The sequence below is a fragment of the Lepidochelys kempii genome, chromosome 1, assembly GCF_965140285.1.
Source record: "Lepidochelys kempii isolate rLepKem1 chromosome 1, rLepKem1.hap1, whole genome shotgun sequence".
Lineage (NCBI taxonomy): Eukaryota > Metazoa > Chordata > Testudines > Cheloniidae > Lepidochelys > Lepidochelys kempii.
Window position 1 is genome coordinate 152,422,385 of NC_136380.1, and position 18,965 is coordinate 152,441,349.

The 18,965-nt window shown below is 44.1% G+C and overlaps 1 protein-coding gene across 3 annotated transcripts in view; it reads left to right on the forward strand.

Annotated features, from left to right (window-relative positions):
• SYTL5 (synaptotagmin like 5) overlaps window positions 1–18,965 on the forward strand; it is a 187,181-nt gene that overhangs the window by 117,474 nt on the left and 50,742 nt on the right. For all 3 annotated transcript variants that reach the window (XM_073358234.2, XM_073358241.2, XM_073358250.2), the window contains exon 6: window positions 7,941–8,066. In XM_073358234.2, coding sequence (XP_073214335.2) covers window positions 7,941–8,066 — 126 coding nt within the window. The remainder of the gene's footprint in view (window positions 1–7,940; window positions 8,067–18,965) is intronic.

Here is an 18,965-nt window from a genome sequence, read left to right on the forward strand (position 1 = left end):
CCACAGCCTAATTACAAAGAAGTATTTTCTTTGATCAGTTGTGAATTTGCTTACTTATTATTTAATTGAATGTCCCCTTGTTCTTGTGTTAGGAGACAAGGAGAATAGAAGCTCCCAGTCTACTTTCTCTAGGCCACGTTTTTGTTATTTTGTATACCTTTATAATACTCCCTCTTATACATCTCCTTTCTAGGATAAACAATCCCAATCTTTTCAGTCTCCATATGAGAGTATTTCTAGGTTGATTTCGCTAATCATTCTTCTCATCCTTCTCTGAACCCCTCTAGTTCTGTCATATCCTCTTTGAGATGGGGTGACCAGTATGGCACACAGTATTATTCTTTAAGTGCTGGTCCCTTTGTATATTCTCTGTGGGTGCGCATTCACTCCATGTGCTTAAGGCTGAAAGATTTTTCAACAGCAGTGTCTGTTAGTCCATGGCTGTGCCTTACACCTCCTTGTACTCTAAACCAAGAGGATAAGGGGTGGTGTGAACCAACCACCTCCCCATTTCATTTCTACCGCTCATGGTCTGAGACCGAGCCCTCCAGTGCCCACTGCTTTTGCTAGCGTTCCCACATGAACTGTTTTGTTTCTCTTGTACATATTTTTATCTTAGCTAGTTAGTAGGACTGTCGATTAATTGCAGTTAACTCATGCAATTAACTCAACAAAATTAATCGTGATTTAAAACATTAATCCTGATTAATCACAGTTTTAATTGCACTGCTAAACAACAGAATACCAATTTAAATTTATTAAATATTTTGGGATATATTTCTACATTTTCAAATATATTGATTTCAATTACAATGCAGAATACAAAGTGTACAGTGCTTACTTTATATTATTATTTGTATTACATATATTTGGACTGTAAAAATTATAAACAAAAGAAATAGTATTTTTCAATTCACCTCATACAAGTACCGTAATGGAATCTTTATCGTGAAAGTGCAACTTACAAATGTAGATATTTTTTGTTACATAAATGCACTCAGAAACAAAACAATGCAAAACTTTAGATCCTGCAAGTCCACTCAATTCTACTTCTTGTTCAGCCAATCACTAACACAAACAAGTTTGTTTACATTTACAGGACATAATGCTGCCCGCTTCTTATTTACAATGGCACCTGAAAGTGAGAACAGACGTTTGCATGGCAATTTTGTAGCTGGCGTTGCAAGGTATTCACATGCCAGATATGCTAAACATTCGTAGGGCCACTTCGTGCTTCGGCCACCTTTCCGGAGGACATGCGTCCATGCTGATGCTGCTCGTTAAAAAAATAATGGGTTCGTTAAATTTGTGACTGAACTCCTTGGAGGGAGAATAGCACGTCTCCTGCTCTGTGTTTTACCCGCGTTCTGCCATGTATTTCATGTTCTAGCAGTTTCAGATGATGATCCAGCATGTTGTTCGTTTTAAGAACACTTTAACTGCAGATTTGACAAAACATAAAAAAGATATCAATGCGAGCTTTCTAAAGATAGCTATAGCACATGACCCAAGGTTTAAGAATCTGAAATGCCTTCCAAAATCTGAGAGGGACGAAGTGTGAAGCATGCTTTCAGAAGTCTTAAAAGAGCAACTCTCTGATGCGGAAACTACAGAACCCAAACCACCAAAAAGGAAAATCAACCTTCTGCTGGTGGCATCTGACTCAGATAATGAAAATGAACATGCGTCGGTCCACACTGCTTTGGATCGTTATCGAGCAGAACCTGTCATCAGCATGGAGGCATGTCCTCTGGAATGGTGGTTGAAGCATGAAGGGACATATGAATCTTTAGCACATCTGGCATGTAAATATCTTGTGATGCCAGCTACAACAATGCCATGTGAACGCCTGTTCTCACTTTCAGGTGACATTGTAAACTAGAAGCAGGCAACGTTATCCCCCGCAAATGTAAACAAACTTGTTTGTCTGAGTGATTGGCTGAACAAGAAGTAGGACTCAGTGGACTTGTAGGCTCTAAAGTTTTACATTGTTTTATTTTTGAGTGCTGTTATTTTTTGTACATAATTCTACATCTGTAAATTCAACTTTCATGATAAAGAGATTGAATTACAGTACTTATATGAGGTGAATTTCCAGTACTTGTATGAGGTGAATTGAAAAATATTTTTACAGCACAAATATTTGTAATAAAAAATAAATATAAAGTGAGCACTGTACACTTTGTATTCTGTGTTGTAATTGAAATCGGTATATTTGAAAATGTAGAAAAGATCCAAAAATATTTAAATAAATGATATTCTTTTATTAACAGTGTGATTAATTGTTTTAATCATGCAATTATTAGTGATTAATTTTTTAATCACTTGACAGCCCTACTAGTTAGCTGTTAGTGTTAGTAGATAGTTTGAAGCTTGGGGGTTTCCTACCATTTGGGGCTCTTAGTATGCCCATGGTTCCAGGCTTTTAGCTCTGTCTGGCCTGCTGCCAGGTCTTCCCAATCAGTGACCTTCACAAGAGCTGCCTGTACTGTCTCAGGAAACAGACATTCCTCCAAGTGTGCAATCTGCCATTTCTTTCCCCCTCGGACCAGACAGTTGCGGGAGTTCTGACTCTGCGAGTACTTAATGGAACAGGAACGAGGACCAGTAATCAGGCAAGGAGGCAGGAAATTGGTCTCAGGGGTCTGGGCACAAGCAGGCCTAGCAACTAATTGCTCAGACAAGAGGTGGGACAGGAACAGGCAGCTTTATGCCTGGTGGTGTGCAATCAGCAGTCTGTTGCTAGTCATCTGACCTTGCTGAGTCAGTGGATGTAGTCTCTGGTGGTGGGGCATTAGTTGTGGTTCCCTCATCTCAGCTTGCAGCATGGTGGCACGGAGAGTAAGGCTTTTGTTTGGCAACCCCATGGGCCTGGGTTTGAGAACCGCAGTGCCTGACATTATCTAAGTGGAGGCATGAGACGGGTAAGGATTAACACCCCCGTAAGAAGAGGGATAAATTGCCTCACAAGTCCTTTAAGAAGAGGACTGCTTCTCCCCTACCCTCGGTACCAAGTGAGACTCCACACCCAGGTGTGAGTGTGTCTATAGATCACGGGAAGCATGTGGCACCGATGGTACTGAGAGCTGAGTGCTTTGAAACCATCAACACAAGGGGTGTGACTGATCCCTGCACCACCGAAAGAGAGAAGAGACCATTCACCTTCTGCACTACGCTGCAAGAAGACGCCTTGCACAAAACTGCATGGGGGGGATCCACCCAGAAATCAGAGACCCTCACACTCTCCACCCGTTAGACCTGCATATCCCTTTCTTGACGACCTTCTGATCTACACCAATCCAGAGTGACTGATCCTTTCAGACCCCGTAGTGCCCAGGGACAACCGTACAATGGTGGCACGGCCTTTGCTGGCTCTGAATACCAGCCATGGTGTAGAGGCTCCAACACCTTCAGTACACCAGCTGCTGGTTCGTTCCACCAGCCACAACATCACAGGGCAAAATGGTGCCATCAGCTCCATTAGGGGAACAGGAGTTGCCCAGCTCCACTGACGAACAAGAATTGGGGCCAGTGGTTCCACCCATGGTCCTGAGGCATGAGATGAGCCCTGACAGGGCTTTCAGAGCCCCCTGAATGCCTCCACATTCTTACTGAGCACATTATTGGTATAGGGACAAGTGGTATCCCCCACGGGACTGTCCCCCATCCGTACGATCCCCTGCCAGGAGCCATACTGAGGCTTCGGGCATCCTTACTTTAGAGTCCCAGACTGGGCAATGCTTTTAACAGAGGTTACCTTCAAGCCACGAGCCTGAGTCCCCCCAGGAGTGTTTTGAGGAAGAGGACCAGCTGGTACCGCTGCATCCACCGATAGCACTTTCTTCTTCCTCCTCTCCAGATGAGGGAGTGGCACCAGCCTAACTCTTGCCACTAGATGACTATAGACAGTAACAAGACCTCATAAGGAAGATTGCAGAAACCGGTGAGATCCCCCTAGAGGAGGTCCAAGATCCAACTCATAAGCTCCTGGACATTCTCCGGACAAGGTGGCATTTCCTGGTAATGACGCCATATTGGCAGCTGCTAAGGTAGTGGGGTACACTCCAGCCACTTGTGCCACTCTCCCAAAAAGGGCAGACAAAAATTTCTTTGTTCCATCAAAGAGGCAGAATATTTGTTCTCTCACCCAAATCCGAACTCTTTCATGGTCCAGACTGTCATGGAAGGCAGCATGCTGCACCAGCCTAGGTCCACCCCTTCAGTCAAGGATGCCAAGAGGCTGGATCTCTTTGGCAGAAAGAATTTTTCATCATCTAGCTTTTTATTTCATATAGTGAATTACCAAGTATTGATGTCCAAGCTGTTGGAGTTAGCTAATAAGCTGCTATAGGAGTGTGGTCTCCAATTCCAGGCAGGCCTTGAGAAGGGGAAATTGGTTGATAGATTGTCCCTGCAAGCGTTGCTTGATGCAGCAGATATGACAACATTGGTCATGATGAGGTAGGCCTCCTGGCTGCAATCCTCAGGTTTCCCCAAGGAGGTCCAGACAACAGTAAAAGATCTCCTCTTCAAGGGTAACAACCTGTTCAGCGAGGGAAAGATGAGGCACTTCATTCCCTTGAAGAGTCTTGTGCAGCTCTCCACTTCTTAGGGATATATATCCTGGTGCACAGGAGGAACTCATAGACCCTGGCTCTCAGCCCATCTATGATCAAAGGGCCTTTGAGCTCCCTAGGAAGTGACACATGTACAGCATGGCAGTCACAGTGCACCACTACTTTCCTCTCTTCAATCCCAGCCTCCCGTGGAAAAGGTATTTTGATGGGATGCCTGTCCCATTCCCTTCCAAAGTGGCACCATATCACATTGGACAGAGGGGTCCTAGAGAAAATCTTGATAGGCCTCACCATAGAACTCTTTTCTACTCCTTCTCCAAAATGCCCCTCCCCAGCCCTCTTCACAAGAGGTATCTTAAACAGGAGGTGAACTCTTTAATTCCGCTGTGGGCAGTAGAGTTTATGCCTTCTCAACATAGGGACAAGGGTTGTTGTTCAAGATATTTCCTTGTACCCAAAAGGAAGAAGGTCTGGAGACCAATCCTGGACCTCAGACAAACTGATGTCTTTATACGTCATTCAAAATTCAGGATGAGCACCTTGGCCTCAATAATCCCATCCCTAAATGAAGGTGACTGACTTGTGGCCCTTGATTTGGAGGATGCATATTTTCATATAGACATTCATCCAGCTCACAAGCGAGGCCCGCGCTTTACGGTGCACCACGATCACTTTCACTACAGAGTTTTCCCCTTCGGCTTCTTAGTGAAATCTAGAGCATACTTACATACCCAAAGCATACTTACCACTGGACGGAGTCCACATGATGAGGGACATCATCACCCAGCTCTGACTCAGCTCCCAGATGGCAGTCCTGTCCGACATGGTCCCTCTAGGTCACGTGGCTGCCTGCACCTAAGTGACATCCTTTGTGAGGCTCCACTTCTGGTGCCTCCTGGCATGGTTATGGACAATCGAGGCTGCCAAGCACAGCTGCCCTGGACAAAGGAGTTTCACTTCCTCCAAACATCCTCACATCTCTCACTTTGTGGGAAACGAAAGAGACTGTTTTCATAGGGTTTCCTATGTTCCCCCCATCACCACCCACAAAGACACTCATAACGGATGCTTCTCTTCTGGGCTGGGGAGTGCACCTGGAGGACTATATTGCTCAGGGATCCTGGACTCTGCAAGAATCCAAACTATGCATCAGACTTCTCAGGAGTGCATGAAGCATACAAGAGGTTCCTACCCTTCATCCAGTCCACACATGTCTAAATGATGTCAGACAACATGACTACTGTATTTTGTATAAACAAACAGGAAGAAACAAAGTCTGCCCCTCGGCATGGAAGCAGTCATGCTCTGGAACTGGTGGATCTGGCATTGGATAACCTCCTTAGCAGCACACCTCCTGGAAGGAATGGACACCTTAGCAGACAACCTAAGCAGGTATTTCCACCAGGATTACAAGTGGGAGCTCCATTCTTCTGTGATGCAGTACATTTTCTGGCAGTGGGGTTTCCCATTGCGGGACCTCTTTACAACCCAAGCAAACTAGAAATGCCTACAGCTCCTGAGTACCCATAGGCGTAACTCCAGGAGAATGCCTTTCTGGTACAGTGGTCAGGTCCGCTAATATATATCTATTATCCCATGTCTTCAAGAAGGTCAAAGGAAGACAAGGCAACAATAATCCTGGTGGCACCTTGGTGGCCAAGAGAATTTGGTGGCCTTTCGCCCATTCATATGTATGTACCTGTTCCTGAACTTACTGTCTCAGAACAGGGGGCAGAACCAACCATCCAAACCCACCCACTCCATCTGGTGCTTAGAGAGAGGTTGTGCTCTGAACAGGTACAGTCCATCCTTAGCAGCAGGAAGCTCTCTACAAGGAAGTGCTATGCTGCCAAATGGAAGTGATTCTCCATCTGCTGTCAACAGTAGCTTACCTCCAGAAGCTCTGAGATTCCTTTTATCTTGGACAGTCTTTTCTCCTTGAAGACGCTCGGCCTGTCTGTCAGTTTGCTGAGTGTGCATCTAGCAGCTATCTAAGAGGGCCAGAAGAGGGGAAAAAAGGAGTATTAGCTTACCAAGAAGTCACCCTCTGTGATAAACAGTTCTGCAGTATATTTCTGTCACTGATTATGGGAGATTGATCTTATAACTGGAAGATCAGAGCAAAGCACTTCCTACAATTGCCAAGAGTCATTTTACACAGCTTTTTGAAAAGCCATGGAAACAATTACATCTGTTATTGCAACACAGCTAATATATAATGTATAGTCTCCGTCAGTAAATTTAACTAAGGTGCCTTAGCAGCCCACAGCGGGAGCCAGCTTCAGACCCTCAGATTCCTGACATCACCCAGACATCTTTACTTGGGCTCTTGGAGGGGGTAGGGAATGATAAAACTCTGCTCCAGTCACAACACAGGACTCTTCCACTTCCCCTTTTCATCATCTCCTCCTTTTCTGTCTGCTTTACTTTATGCCATCGTCCCATTCTTCTCTCATTCTCGCAAACTTATCCCTTCTTGCTTCTCTCCTTTCTTATCTCATTACCCACCTATTACACCCCCAACAAATAAAAAGGAAACCAAACTAACTAACGTGCCATCAGAACTACTACTAGCTGAGGTTGTCACTCTGACCACATTGATTGAATGTCATACCTAAGGCCCTATTTAATTCACAATATTGCAAGAATTGAAGATCCCACAATATTAGGCATCCACTGCAATTTTATCAGCCGCCCGGGGATGACAGCAGGAGCCTGGCTGTGCTCCCGCTGTCAGCCCTGTACATTAAAGATTGTAATATAGTTGCAGCAAAATGTATGGTTATCAAAAAAAATTAGAAGGCATAATGTAATACTTGAGTGTTTATATAGTTCCAGCAATTTTTTCTTTAACAAATAGGTCTTCTCTGACTTTTCCAAATTACTGCAATTAATATAGGTCTATTATTACTTTTCCGGAATTTTCCATGTCTTGTCCGCAACTCAGCCGCAATTATTTGACAATCATCCTGCTGTTCGAGTAGGGCCTTAATCATGCCCCTTTCTGCCTCTGTTTTTTTTTCCTTTTTAGTTCTTAAGCTCTTTGGGGCTGGCTCTGTATCGTCTTATGTGTTGGTACAACTCCTGGCATGCTTTGAGTGCTACTGTAATATACATGGCACTATTATTATTTATGTGAGTGAGAGAGATAGGTGAGCCTTTTTCTAAACCTGTGACTGCCTCTTCCATTTTTGACCTCAGCAATACTCAAAACACATCCACTAGAAGCACAGCATGGTGCTATCAGAGCCATTGCCTTCTCTCTTTTCTAACAGGAAAGATCTCACAAAAGCAACATTGGTTTAACTGTTGTGTGCTTTACATTTTCACCCTGTTTTATTTTTTTTAATTTATGCTCCTCAGGAAGGCCATCAGGGCAGTGACCAAAGGAGAAATTGCCAATGTGAAAGCTGAAGGTGGAAGAAGCAGCAGTTCGGACGCTGATGCCCAAAGTTTACGCAGTATCAGGTCAACTCCCTGTTCTGACAGGTAAGGGACAGCGAAGTCTGATGATAGCTCAGAGCTTGATCCAGAAAGGCGCTGAACAGTCCTGTGTAGCCCTTTGCACTCTTGAGTGCTCAGCACTACTAGAGCTGGTTGAAAAAGTCAACATTTTTCAGGAAAATTTTGTCCTTTTTGGTCAATTATTTTGGCGAGCTCTGCTCAGCACCTTGCAAAACAGAGCCTGTAGTCAGTCAAGCATAAAGCTGACAGCAATATCTAACTTGGGCAAAATGTCAGATGAGCTCTTAAAATGGTTCACTTCCATAGTCTTTCCATAATTATTCTGATTATATCTAACTGAATTCCTTGATCAGTTTTTCTGGTGCAAGAGGCCTCAGTTATTGCCCATTTACAAATAGTAATACAGTTGAGTATAAATAACGTGATGCCCATATTTTGAATGCAGATTTTGTAATGTGCAAAAATAAAGCCAGAATTTGGCCAGCTGATATCTACTACTTTTCTTATTTGATAAATTATGGAGGATGCAAATTGTTTTCACTCAGTGTTGATTGTTTCACCTGCCTAGAAATCTTATGATGTGGATTGAAAAATAGTGTAATTTCACTTAATGCTCAAATGGAAATTTCCAATATTGTTTAGCAACTCAAAACATATATACAGTAGCACTTGAACACTTGGATGGGTTTCGCAAAAAGAAAAGGAGTACTTGTGGCACCTTAGAGACTAACCAATTTATTTGAGCATGAGCTTTCGTGAGCTACAGCTCACTTCATCAGATGCATACCGTGGAAACTGCAGCAGACTTTATATATATACAGAGACCATGAAACAATACCTCCTCCCACCCCACCCTCCTGCTGGTAATAGCTTATCTAAAGTGATCATCAAGTTGGGCCATTTCCAGCACAAATCCAGGTTTTCTCACCCTCCACCCCCCCCCCCCACAAACTCACTCTCCTGCTGCTAATAGCCCATCCAAAGTGACCACTCTCTTTAAAATGTGTATGATAATCAAGGTGGGCCATTTCCAGCACAAATCCAGGTTTTCTCACCCCCCCACCCCCCTCCAAAAACCACACACACAAACTCACTCTCCTGCTGGAAATAGCTTATCCAAAGTGACCACTGTCCTCACAATGTGTATGAAAATCAAGGTGGGCCATTTCCAGCACAAATACAGGTTTTCTCACTCCCCCACCCCCTTGTTTTTTTAAAAAAAACACACACACAAAAACTCACTCTCCTGCTGGTAATAGCTTATCCAAAGCGACCACTCTCCCTACAATGTGCATGATAATCAAGGTGGGTCATTTCCAGCACAAATCCAGGTTTTCACACCCCTCCCCCCTCCACACACAAACTCACTCTCCTGCTGGCAATAGCCCATCCAAACGGACCACTCTCCTTACAATGTGCATGATAATCAAGGTGGGCCATTTCCAGCATAAATCCAAGTTTAACCAGAACGTCGGGGGGGGGGGGAGAAAAAAACAAGGGGAAATAGGCTACCCTGCATAATGACTTAGCCATTCCCAGTCTCTATTTAAGCCTAAATTAATAGTATCCAATTTGCAAATGAATTCCAATTCAGCAGTTTCTCGCTGGAGTCTGGATTTGAAGTTTTTTTGTTGTAAAATAGCGACCTTCATGTCTGTGATTGCGTGACCAGAGAGACTGAAGTGCCCTCCGACTGGTCTATGAATGCTATAATTCTTGACATCCAACTTGTGTCCCCCCTTTCCCCCACGTAGAGACCGTCCAGCTCGACCAATGCACATGGCAGAGGGGCACCGCCGGCACATGATGGCATACATCACATTGGTGGATGTGCAGGCGAACGAGCCTCCGATAGTGTGGCCGATGTCACTAGGCCCTTTGATGGTGTCCCCCCAATAGACACGTGGGCACAGTTGGCAACGGGCTCTGCCGCAAGGATAGGTTCCTGGGTCAGTGGCTCTGTTGCGTGGTATGTGGTTGTTGGTGAGCATTTGCTTCAGACCGGGGGACCGCCTGCAGGCAAGGACTGGCCTGTCTCCCAAGATTTGTGAGAGTGTTGGGTCATCCCTCAGGACAGGCCGCAGATCCCCAATAATGTGCCGGAGGGGATTTAGTTGGGGGCTGAAGGTGACGGCCAGCGGCTTTCCGCTATTCTCTTTGCTAGGCCTGTCCTGCAGTAGGCGACCTCTGGGAACTCCTCTGGCTCTATCAATCTGTTTCTTCACTTCCGCAGGTGGGCACTATAGTTGCAAGAATGCTTGACAGAGATCTTGTAGGTGTCTGTCTCCGTCCGAGGGGCCGGAGCAAACGCGGCCGCATCGCAGAGCTCGGCCGTAGACGATGGATCGTGTGGTGTGGTCAGGGCAAAAGCTGGAGGCATGTAGGTAGGAATAGCGGTCAGTAGGTTTCCGGTATAGGGTGGTGTTTATGTGACCATTGTTTATTAGCACTGTAGTGTCCAGGAAGTGGATCTCTTGTGTGGACTGGACCAGGCTGAGGTTGATGGTGGGATGGAAATTGTTGAAATCATGGTGGAATTCCTCACGACTTTGTCCTTACCCATAACTATTTTACATTTGGGGACAATGTATACCTTCAGATCAGCGGCACTGCTATGGGTACCCGCATGGCCCCACAGTATGCCAACATTTTTATGGCTGAATTTCATGGTGGAATTCCTCAAGGGCTTCTTTTCCGTGGGTCCAGATGATGAAGATGTCATCAATATAGCGCAAGTAGAGTAGGGGCGTTAGGGGACGAGAGCTGAGGAAACGTTGTTCTAAATCAGCCATAAAAATGTTGGCATACTGTGGGGCCATGTGGCCCACCTTGATTATCATGCACATTGTAAGGAGAGTGGTCGGTTTGGATGGGCTATTGCCAGCAGGAGAGTGAGTTTGTGTGTGTGTGTTTGGGGGTGGGGGGGGGAGTGTGTGGGAAAACCTGGATTTGTGCTGGAAATGGCCCACCTTGATTATCATGCACATTGTAGGGAGAGTGGTCACTTTGGATGAGCTATTACCAGCAGGAGAGTGAGTTTGTGTGTGCATGGGGGTTGGGGGGTGAGAAAACCTGTATTTGTGCTGGAAATGGCCCACCTTGATTTTCATACACATTGTGAGGAGAGTGATCACTTTGGATAAGCTATTACCAGCAGGAGAGTGAGTTTGTGTGTGTGGTTTTTGGAGGGAGGTGGGGGGTGACAAAACCTGGATTTGTGCTGGAAATGGCCCACCTTTATTATCATACACATTTTAAAGAGAGTGGTCACTTTGGATGGGCTATTACCAGCAGGAGAGTGAGTTTGGGGGGGGAGGGGGCGCGGAGGGTGAGAAAACCTGGATTTGTGCTGGAAATGGCCCAACTTGATGATCACTTTAGATAAGCTATTACCAGCAGGAGAGTGGGGCGGGAGGAGGTATTGTTTCATGGTCTCTGTGTGTATATAATGTCTTCTGCAGTTTCCACAGTATGCATCCGATGAAGTGAGCTGTAGCTCACGAAAGCTCATGCTCAGATAAATTGGTTAGTCTCTAAGGTGCCACAAGTACGCCTTTTCTTTTTGCGAATACAGACTAACACGGCTGTTACTCTGAAACTTGGATGGGTTTGTTTTCCTTACTTCCCACAAGTGGAAATACACCGTGCTCACCAACATTAACTCTGGTGGGCAAAGGGTGGAACTAATTCCAGTGTCCAGGGCTTTCACTAAGAATGGTCTGCTGCCAACTCTTATGCTGGTATCCTTAAATCACGTGGGTTGGCCTAGTGGGGTCAAATCCATCCCTCATACCATGGAAAAAATAATTTAATTATCCCTGAGCCATCTGTAATAGATCAGTGTTACACATAGCTTTGAATATGTGAAGTGATGGGAATTCCATAGTCTCCCAGAGGAGTTTGTTCTATTAATAACAAGAACAGTTATGCAACTGTAAGTAAATTTTCTGTGCTGCTCCTTACTGCTTGTTCTGTCCTCATTAGCTAATGAGAGCAATTGATCCCACTGCTCTGTAACATGTTTTCTTAATATACCGCAAGACTCGTTCCATAAAAAGGCAACAGAATGAACAGAGTATGTGTGAAAGTACTTTTAAAAATTATTATTAATTTTTTGTTAAGCAGTGACTTTTTCTGGCTGTTTGATGGTGCTGGGCAAGGCCTACAGCCCCCTGGTGTACTGTGATGGTAATTCCAAACAAGCAGTGAGAAACCACTTGATTTTGTAGCGCTCAGCCCTCACAATAAGGGTAAGGGGGCACATAATCAACTGCTGTAAATTGTCGTATCTCAGGGGCCTATGACACATTGCTCCAATTGAGAACCTGCTGCCAGATTGCTAAAAGACTTCAGCATCTGATTGGGATGGGGGTCTCTCAGACCGTCTCTGAATCCTGCTGGAAGCATCAGCACCTTGACACTTGTTGCCCAAGGAAAATCCACTCAGACCAGGTGACCAACACAACAGTCTTCCAGAGGCCTAGAAGGGCCAAGAGAAATATTCACCAGTGAAGAACCAGAAGGCCAGTTAAAGAAGGAATGCCTGCTTTTGGTCAGGGGCAGAGCTGGGTGAGACTGGGACAGAGGAATAGCTCCTCAGGGTTAACCCAAGCCCAGGTCAGGGCCTTGACCTAGGAACTATAAGGTGGATAGAAAGCTGGCTAGATTGTCAGGCTCAGCAGGTAGTGATCAATGGCTCGACGTCTAGTTGGCAGTGGAGTACCCCAGGGGTCGGTCCTGAGGCCGGTTTTGTTCAACATCTTATTAATGATCTGGATGATGGGAGGGATTGCACCCTCAGCAAGTTCGCGGATGACACTAAGCTGGGTAGAGAGGTAGATATGCTGGAGGGTAGGGATAGGGTCCAGAGTGACCTAGACAAATTGGAGGATTGGGCCAAAAGAAATCTGATGAGATTCAACAAGGACAAGTGCAGAGTCCTGCACTTAGGACGGAAGAATCCCATGCACTGCTACAGGCTGGGGACTGACTGGTTAAGCAGCAGTTCTGCAGAAAAGGACCTGGAGATTACAGTGGACAAGAAGCTGGATATGAGTCAGCAGTCTGCCCTTGTTGCCAAGAAGGCTAATGACATATTGGGCTGCATTAGTAGGAGCATTGCCAGCAGATCGAGGGAAGTGATTATTCCCCTCTATTCAGCGCTGGGGGGGACCACATCTGGAGTATTTTGTCCAGTTTTGGTCCCCCCACTACAGAAAGGATGGTGACAAATTGGAGAGAGTCGAGCGGAGGGCAACAAAAATGTCTGGGGGGCTGGGGCACATGACTTATGACGAGAGGCTGAGGGAACTGGGCCTGTTTAGTCTGCAGAAGAGAAGAGTGAGGGGGGATTTGATAGCAGCCTTCAACTACCTAAAGGGGGGTTCCAAAGAGGACGGAGCTCAGCTGTTCTCAGTGGTGGCAGATGACAGAACAAGGAGCAATGGTCTCAAGTTGCAGTGGGGGAGGTCTAGGTTGGATATTAGGAAACACTATTTCACTCGGAGGGTGGTGAAGCACTGGAATGGGTTATGTAGGGAGGTGATGGAATCTCCACCCTTAGAGGTTTTTAAGGCCAGGTTTAACAAAGCCCTGGCTGGGATGATTTAGTTGGTGTTGGTCCTACTTTGAGCAGGGGGTTGGACTAGATGACCTCCTGAGGTCCCTTCCAACCCTGATATTCTATGATTCTGAGCACTGCAAATAAGTACTTGCATTTCAGATTCTTTTTTTCCTCCTCTCTGTCTTAAGGCACAGACAGCCAAATCCTGAGTTGCTGTTATGTAACATGACTGTTTAGAGACTGATGCAGAGTTACAGCACAGGCTATAGGCCGCAGACCCTTGCAGACTCAGGTGGGAGGTCCTGCAGTACCAGCCGGGGCCCTGAAGATGGCACTGCAGAGCAGCACCACTTTTTACTCCATTGTAAACAGAAAAACGCATAATGAAATCCAGTGGTTGGGAGCTGAAATTAGACAAATTCAGAATAGAAAGAAGGTGCAAATTTTTACCAGCAAGGGTAATTAATCATTAGAACAACCTACCAGGGTACATAGTGGATTGTCCTTCACTTGAGGTCTTTAAGTCACGACTGGATGTCTTTCTAAAAGATATGCTATAGCTGAATCAGAAATTATGGACTTCATGTAGAAATTATTGTGTGAGGTTCTTGGGCCTGTGTTATGCAAGAGTTCAAACTGAATGATCATAATGGTTTCTTCTGGCCTTCAACGTTCATAGATTTTAAGATCTGGCCACTTAATTTGGTGTGTGAAATAAGACCTAAGTTCTATTGAAAATCTGGTCCCAGATGATGGGGAAAAAACCGCAACAATATTTATATTCTTCCAGGAATAAACATAAATGGTAGCTTTTTCAAATACAAAACTTCCAAGCCAATTAAATGAACAGCAGCTTGAATATTCATCTCCTTGGCAGCATTATGACAAGTTCATTGTGAATGGTATTAGGTGAAAAGAACATAATCATAATTGATGTATTACAGATGAGTCCTGTTATTTAAATAAGCAACTTATTTCCCTCCTGGCTTTTGATTTATTGACTATAATTATTAATTGTACTTCAGGAGGTGAAAGATTGATGTTTACAATCTCCCTGAACTCTCCCAATCTGCCTTTATCCACTCTGAACAGATCTCATTAGCCAGGCCAACCTTAAAGTCAACTCTTGTCTAGAATCCAAAAGTTTCCTTTAGGTAATTGGATCTTTGGTACACAGCCAAGATTTGTGCCTTGAAGTTTTATTAAAACAGATGTGGGCTCTTTGCTGTTTCTTTTTTGTTTTGTACCTGTATTTTTTTTCTGCTTAACTGGAAGGTTTGGGGTGACAGAGAGCTTTGCTTTCAAGAATCTGTCTTACTGCTTAGCATTGGTACGATGCAAAGACAGAACAGCAATTAGATCACCCAGTTCATTAAAATTCCCTTCTGTAGTATGTGTTTTGCAAAGCAGGCAGAATAGACTTTGCAGTGGGTATTCAGATACGCCGCAGTGAGCATGGTACAAAAGCTTCGGCTATGTCTAGGCCTACGAGCTAGGCGTGTAATTCCCCTGCTTGTAAGTACATATACTCGCACTAACTCCCATCGAGCTATTATGGGTATAAGTAGCAGGGTAGTTGTGGTCACAGGGATAGTGGCTGTAGAGGCATGGATTAGCCAGGCCAAGTACAAATCTGCCTGAAACTGATGGATATGTGCTCAGCATGGCTAAACTGTCCCTGTTCTGCTGTAACCCGTGCTTCTGTGGCTACACTACCATTTATACTTGTACTAGCTCAGTCAGAGCTAATGTGGGAATTACACCCTGAGCTCGTAGTGTAGATGTAGCCGTAGGCTATGTCTACAGTGCAAGTTAGGGTGTGATTGTAGCATGAGTAGGCATACCTGTGCTATCTTTAATCGTGGGTGGCAAAGGTAGTGTAGGTGTGGCAGCACAAGCTAGTAACCAGAGTACGTGTCCAGAACCTCGAGCAGACTTCTGGTCTGGTTTCTAGCCCATGATGGCATGTCTACACTGCTATAGCTAGCTGTTCTGGCCAGGTTAAAGCTGGCATGAGTATGCCTGCTGGGCTGCAATTTCACCTTCACCTGCAGGGTAGACATACCCTTAGAGAGAGAGAGGGGGGGGGGCAAACTTACAGGTACTCATCAGAACCTTCAAAAGTACTTTCCCCTTTGGGCGTCATCTAAAATAACGGTGCCCAACCTTATTACACAGGAGGGCCACATGAACCTGAGCACAACTTTGTGTGGGCCAAACAAATTTTACATATTTTAATAAGATTTAAAGTCATCTGTATTGATTTATATTTTAAATTCAGCTTGTTTTATATGTATTTAGACAAGTTGTTTTTATGTACAGTATTGTCTATTTATACACTTATGTAAACTAAAATGATGTAAACATGACAACAAAATGCTAATGAATTGGCCATTCGTACATTGTGTTGAAGCAGGCCATGGGCATTAGGAATGCTCTGGTGGGTTGTAAGTGGGTCTAAACATCACGTAGTGGCCTCGGCCCTAGGCAAGATTCAGGATTTCTTCAATCAGTGTTGATGCAGCATGGCAATTTTCACCTCTTCCATCATCTCAGCCTCACCATCCAAATTTCTATCAATAGAGCTACTAAAGGCACCTCTTTACATGTCTGTGTGTTCAGGAGGGACCCTGGATGACTGAATTACCTCACTGCCTACAGGAAAGGTTGAATTAATTGAGATAGTGGTGTCTGGAATGACTAGGGAGCAGCTCATGTTGATGCTTACAGTATAGTATCTTCTTCATATCTCATCAGATTAAAAAAGTAACAATGCCACATACATAAGGTACATTTATTATGTATACTCTGTTAATTTAAAGAGTTAAATACTAATTGTTAAAAATAGCATCAAAGTCTCTCTTAACCATCCTATACATCTGCTTGGAATTGCAAAGAGCAGTTTTTAAACTAAGAGACGGGGGAGGGTGATTGCTGCAGAGGCGCACATGGATCAGACAGAGACTTCTCTTAGAGGAGAGTCTATTGATAGAGATTCTCTAGGTTTTAGTTAGGAGGAGGGGATGGAAGAGGATAAAGTATGGGCCAGATCAGATGAGAAACATTCACATAAAGAGGCTGACACGTCAGAAAAGGGCAGACAAATAAACAGTGACAAGTTTTTAAAGTGCTTGTACACAAATGCTAGAAGTCTAAATAATAAGATGGGTGAACTAGAGTGCCTCATGTTAAAGGAGGATATTGATATAATAGGCATCACAGAAACCTGGTGGAGTGAGGACACAATCATTGTGGGGTGGATTGGGACACAGTCATTCTGGGGTACAAAATATATCGGAAGGACAGAACAGGTCGTGCGGGGGAAGGGGGAGTGGCACTATATGTGAAAGAAAATGTAGAATCAAATGAAATAAAAATCTTAAATGAATCCACATGTTCCATAGAATCTCTATAGATAGTCAGATATACATCAGAAGCAGGAAGCCTGCTAAACAACCAGTGGGGCCCTTGGAGGATCGAGATACAAAAGGAGCACTTAAAGACGATAAAGTCATCGCAGAGAAACTACATGAATTATTTGCTTCAGTCTTCAGATGTTAGGGTGATTCCCAAATCTGAGCCGTCTTTTGTAGGTGACAAATCTGAGGAATTGTCACAGATTGAAGTGTTACTAGAGGAGGTTTTGGAATTAATTGAGAAACTTAACAGTAACAAGTCACCGGGACCAGATGGCATTCACCCAAGAGTTCTGAAAGAACTCAAATGTGAAATTGTGGAACTATTAACTATGGTTTGTAACCAGTCCTTTAAATCAACTTCTGTACCCAGTGATTGGAAGATAGCTAATGTAACGCCAATATTTAAGAAGTGCTCTAGATGTGATCCTGGCAATTACAGACCGGTAAGTCTAACGACAGTACCGGGCAAATTAGTTGAAACAATAGTAAAGAATAAAATTGTCAGACACATAGAAGAATATAAATTGTTGGGCAAAAGTCAACATGGTTTCTGTAAAGGGAGATCATGTCTTACTAATCTATTAGAGTTCTTTGAGGGGGGTCAACAAACATGTGGACAAGGGCGATCCAGTGGACATAGTGTACTTAGATTTCCAGAAAGCCTTTGACAAGGTCCCTCACCAAAGGCTCTTATGTAAATTAAGTTGTCATGGGATAAGAGGGAAGATCCTTTCATGGATTGAGAACTGCTTAAAAGACAGGGAACAAAGGGTAGGAATAAATGCTAAATTTTCAGAATGGAGAAGGGTAACTAGCGGTGTTCCCCAAGGGTCGGTCCTGGGACCAATCCTATTCAACTTATTCATAAATGATCTGGAGAAAGGGGTAAACTGTGAGGTGGCAGAGTTTGCAGATGATACTAAACTGCTCAAGATAGTTAAGACCAAAGCACACTGTGAAGAACTTCAAAAAGATCGCACAAAACTAAGTGATTGGGCAACAAAATGGCAAATGAAATTTAATGTGGATAAATGAAAAGTAATGCACACTGGAAAAAATAACCCCAACAATACATACAATATGATGGGGGCTAATTTAGCTACAACTAATCAGGAGAAAGATCTTGGAGTCATCATGGATAGTTCTTTGAAGACGTCCATGTAGTGTGCAGCGGCACTCAAAAAAGCAAACAGGATGTTAGGAATCGTTAAAAAAGGGATAGAGAATAAGACGGAGAATATCTTATTGCCCTTATATAAATCTATGATACGCCCACATCTTGAATACTGTGTACAGATGCAGTCCCCTCATCTCAAAAAAGATATACTGGCATTAGAAAAGGTTCAGAAAAGGGCAACTGAAATGATTAGGGGTTTGGAACGGGTCCCATATGAGGAGAGATTAAAGAGGCTAGGACTTTTCAGCTTGGAAAAGAGGAGACTAAGGGGGGATATGATAGAGGTATATAAAATCATGAGTGGTGTGGAGAAAGTGAATAAGGAAAAGTTATTTACTTGTTCCCATAATATAAGAACTAGGGGCCACCAAATGAAATTAATGGGTAGCAGGTTTAAAACAAATAAAAGGAAGTTCTTCTTCACTCAGCTCACAGTCAACCTGTGGAACTCCTTGCCTGAGGAGGTTGTGAAGGCTAGAACTATAACAGGGTTTAAAAGAGAACTGCATAAATTCATGGAGGTTAATTCTATTAATGGCTATTAGCCAGGATGGGTAAGGAATGTGTCCCTAGCCTCTGTTTGTCAGAGGGTGGAGATGGATGGCAGGAGAGAGATCACTAGATCGTTACCTGTTAGGTTCACTCCCTGTGGGACACCTGGCCTTGGCCACTGTCAGTAGACAGGATACTGGGCTGGATGGACCTTTCGTCTGACCCAATATGGCCTTTCTTATGTTCAAATCATCATCATAAAAAAATCTTAA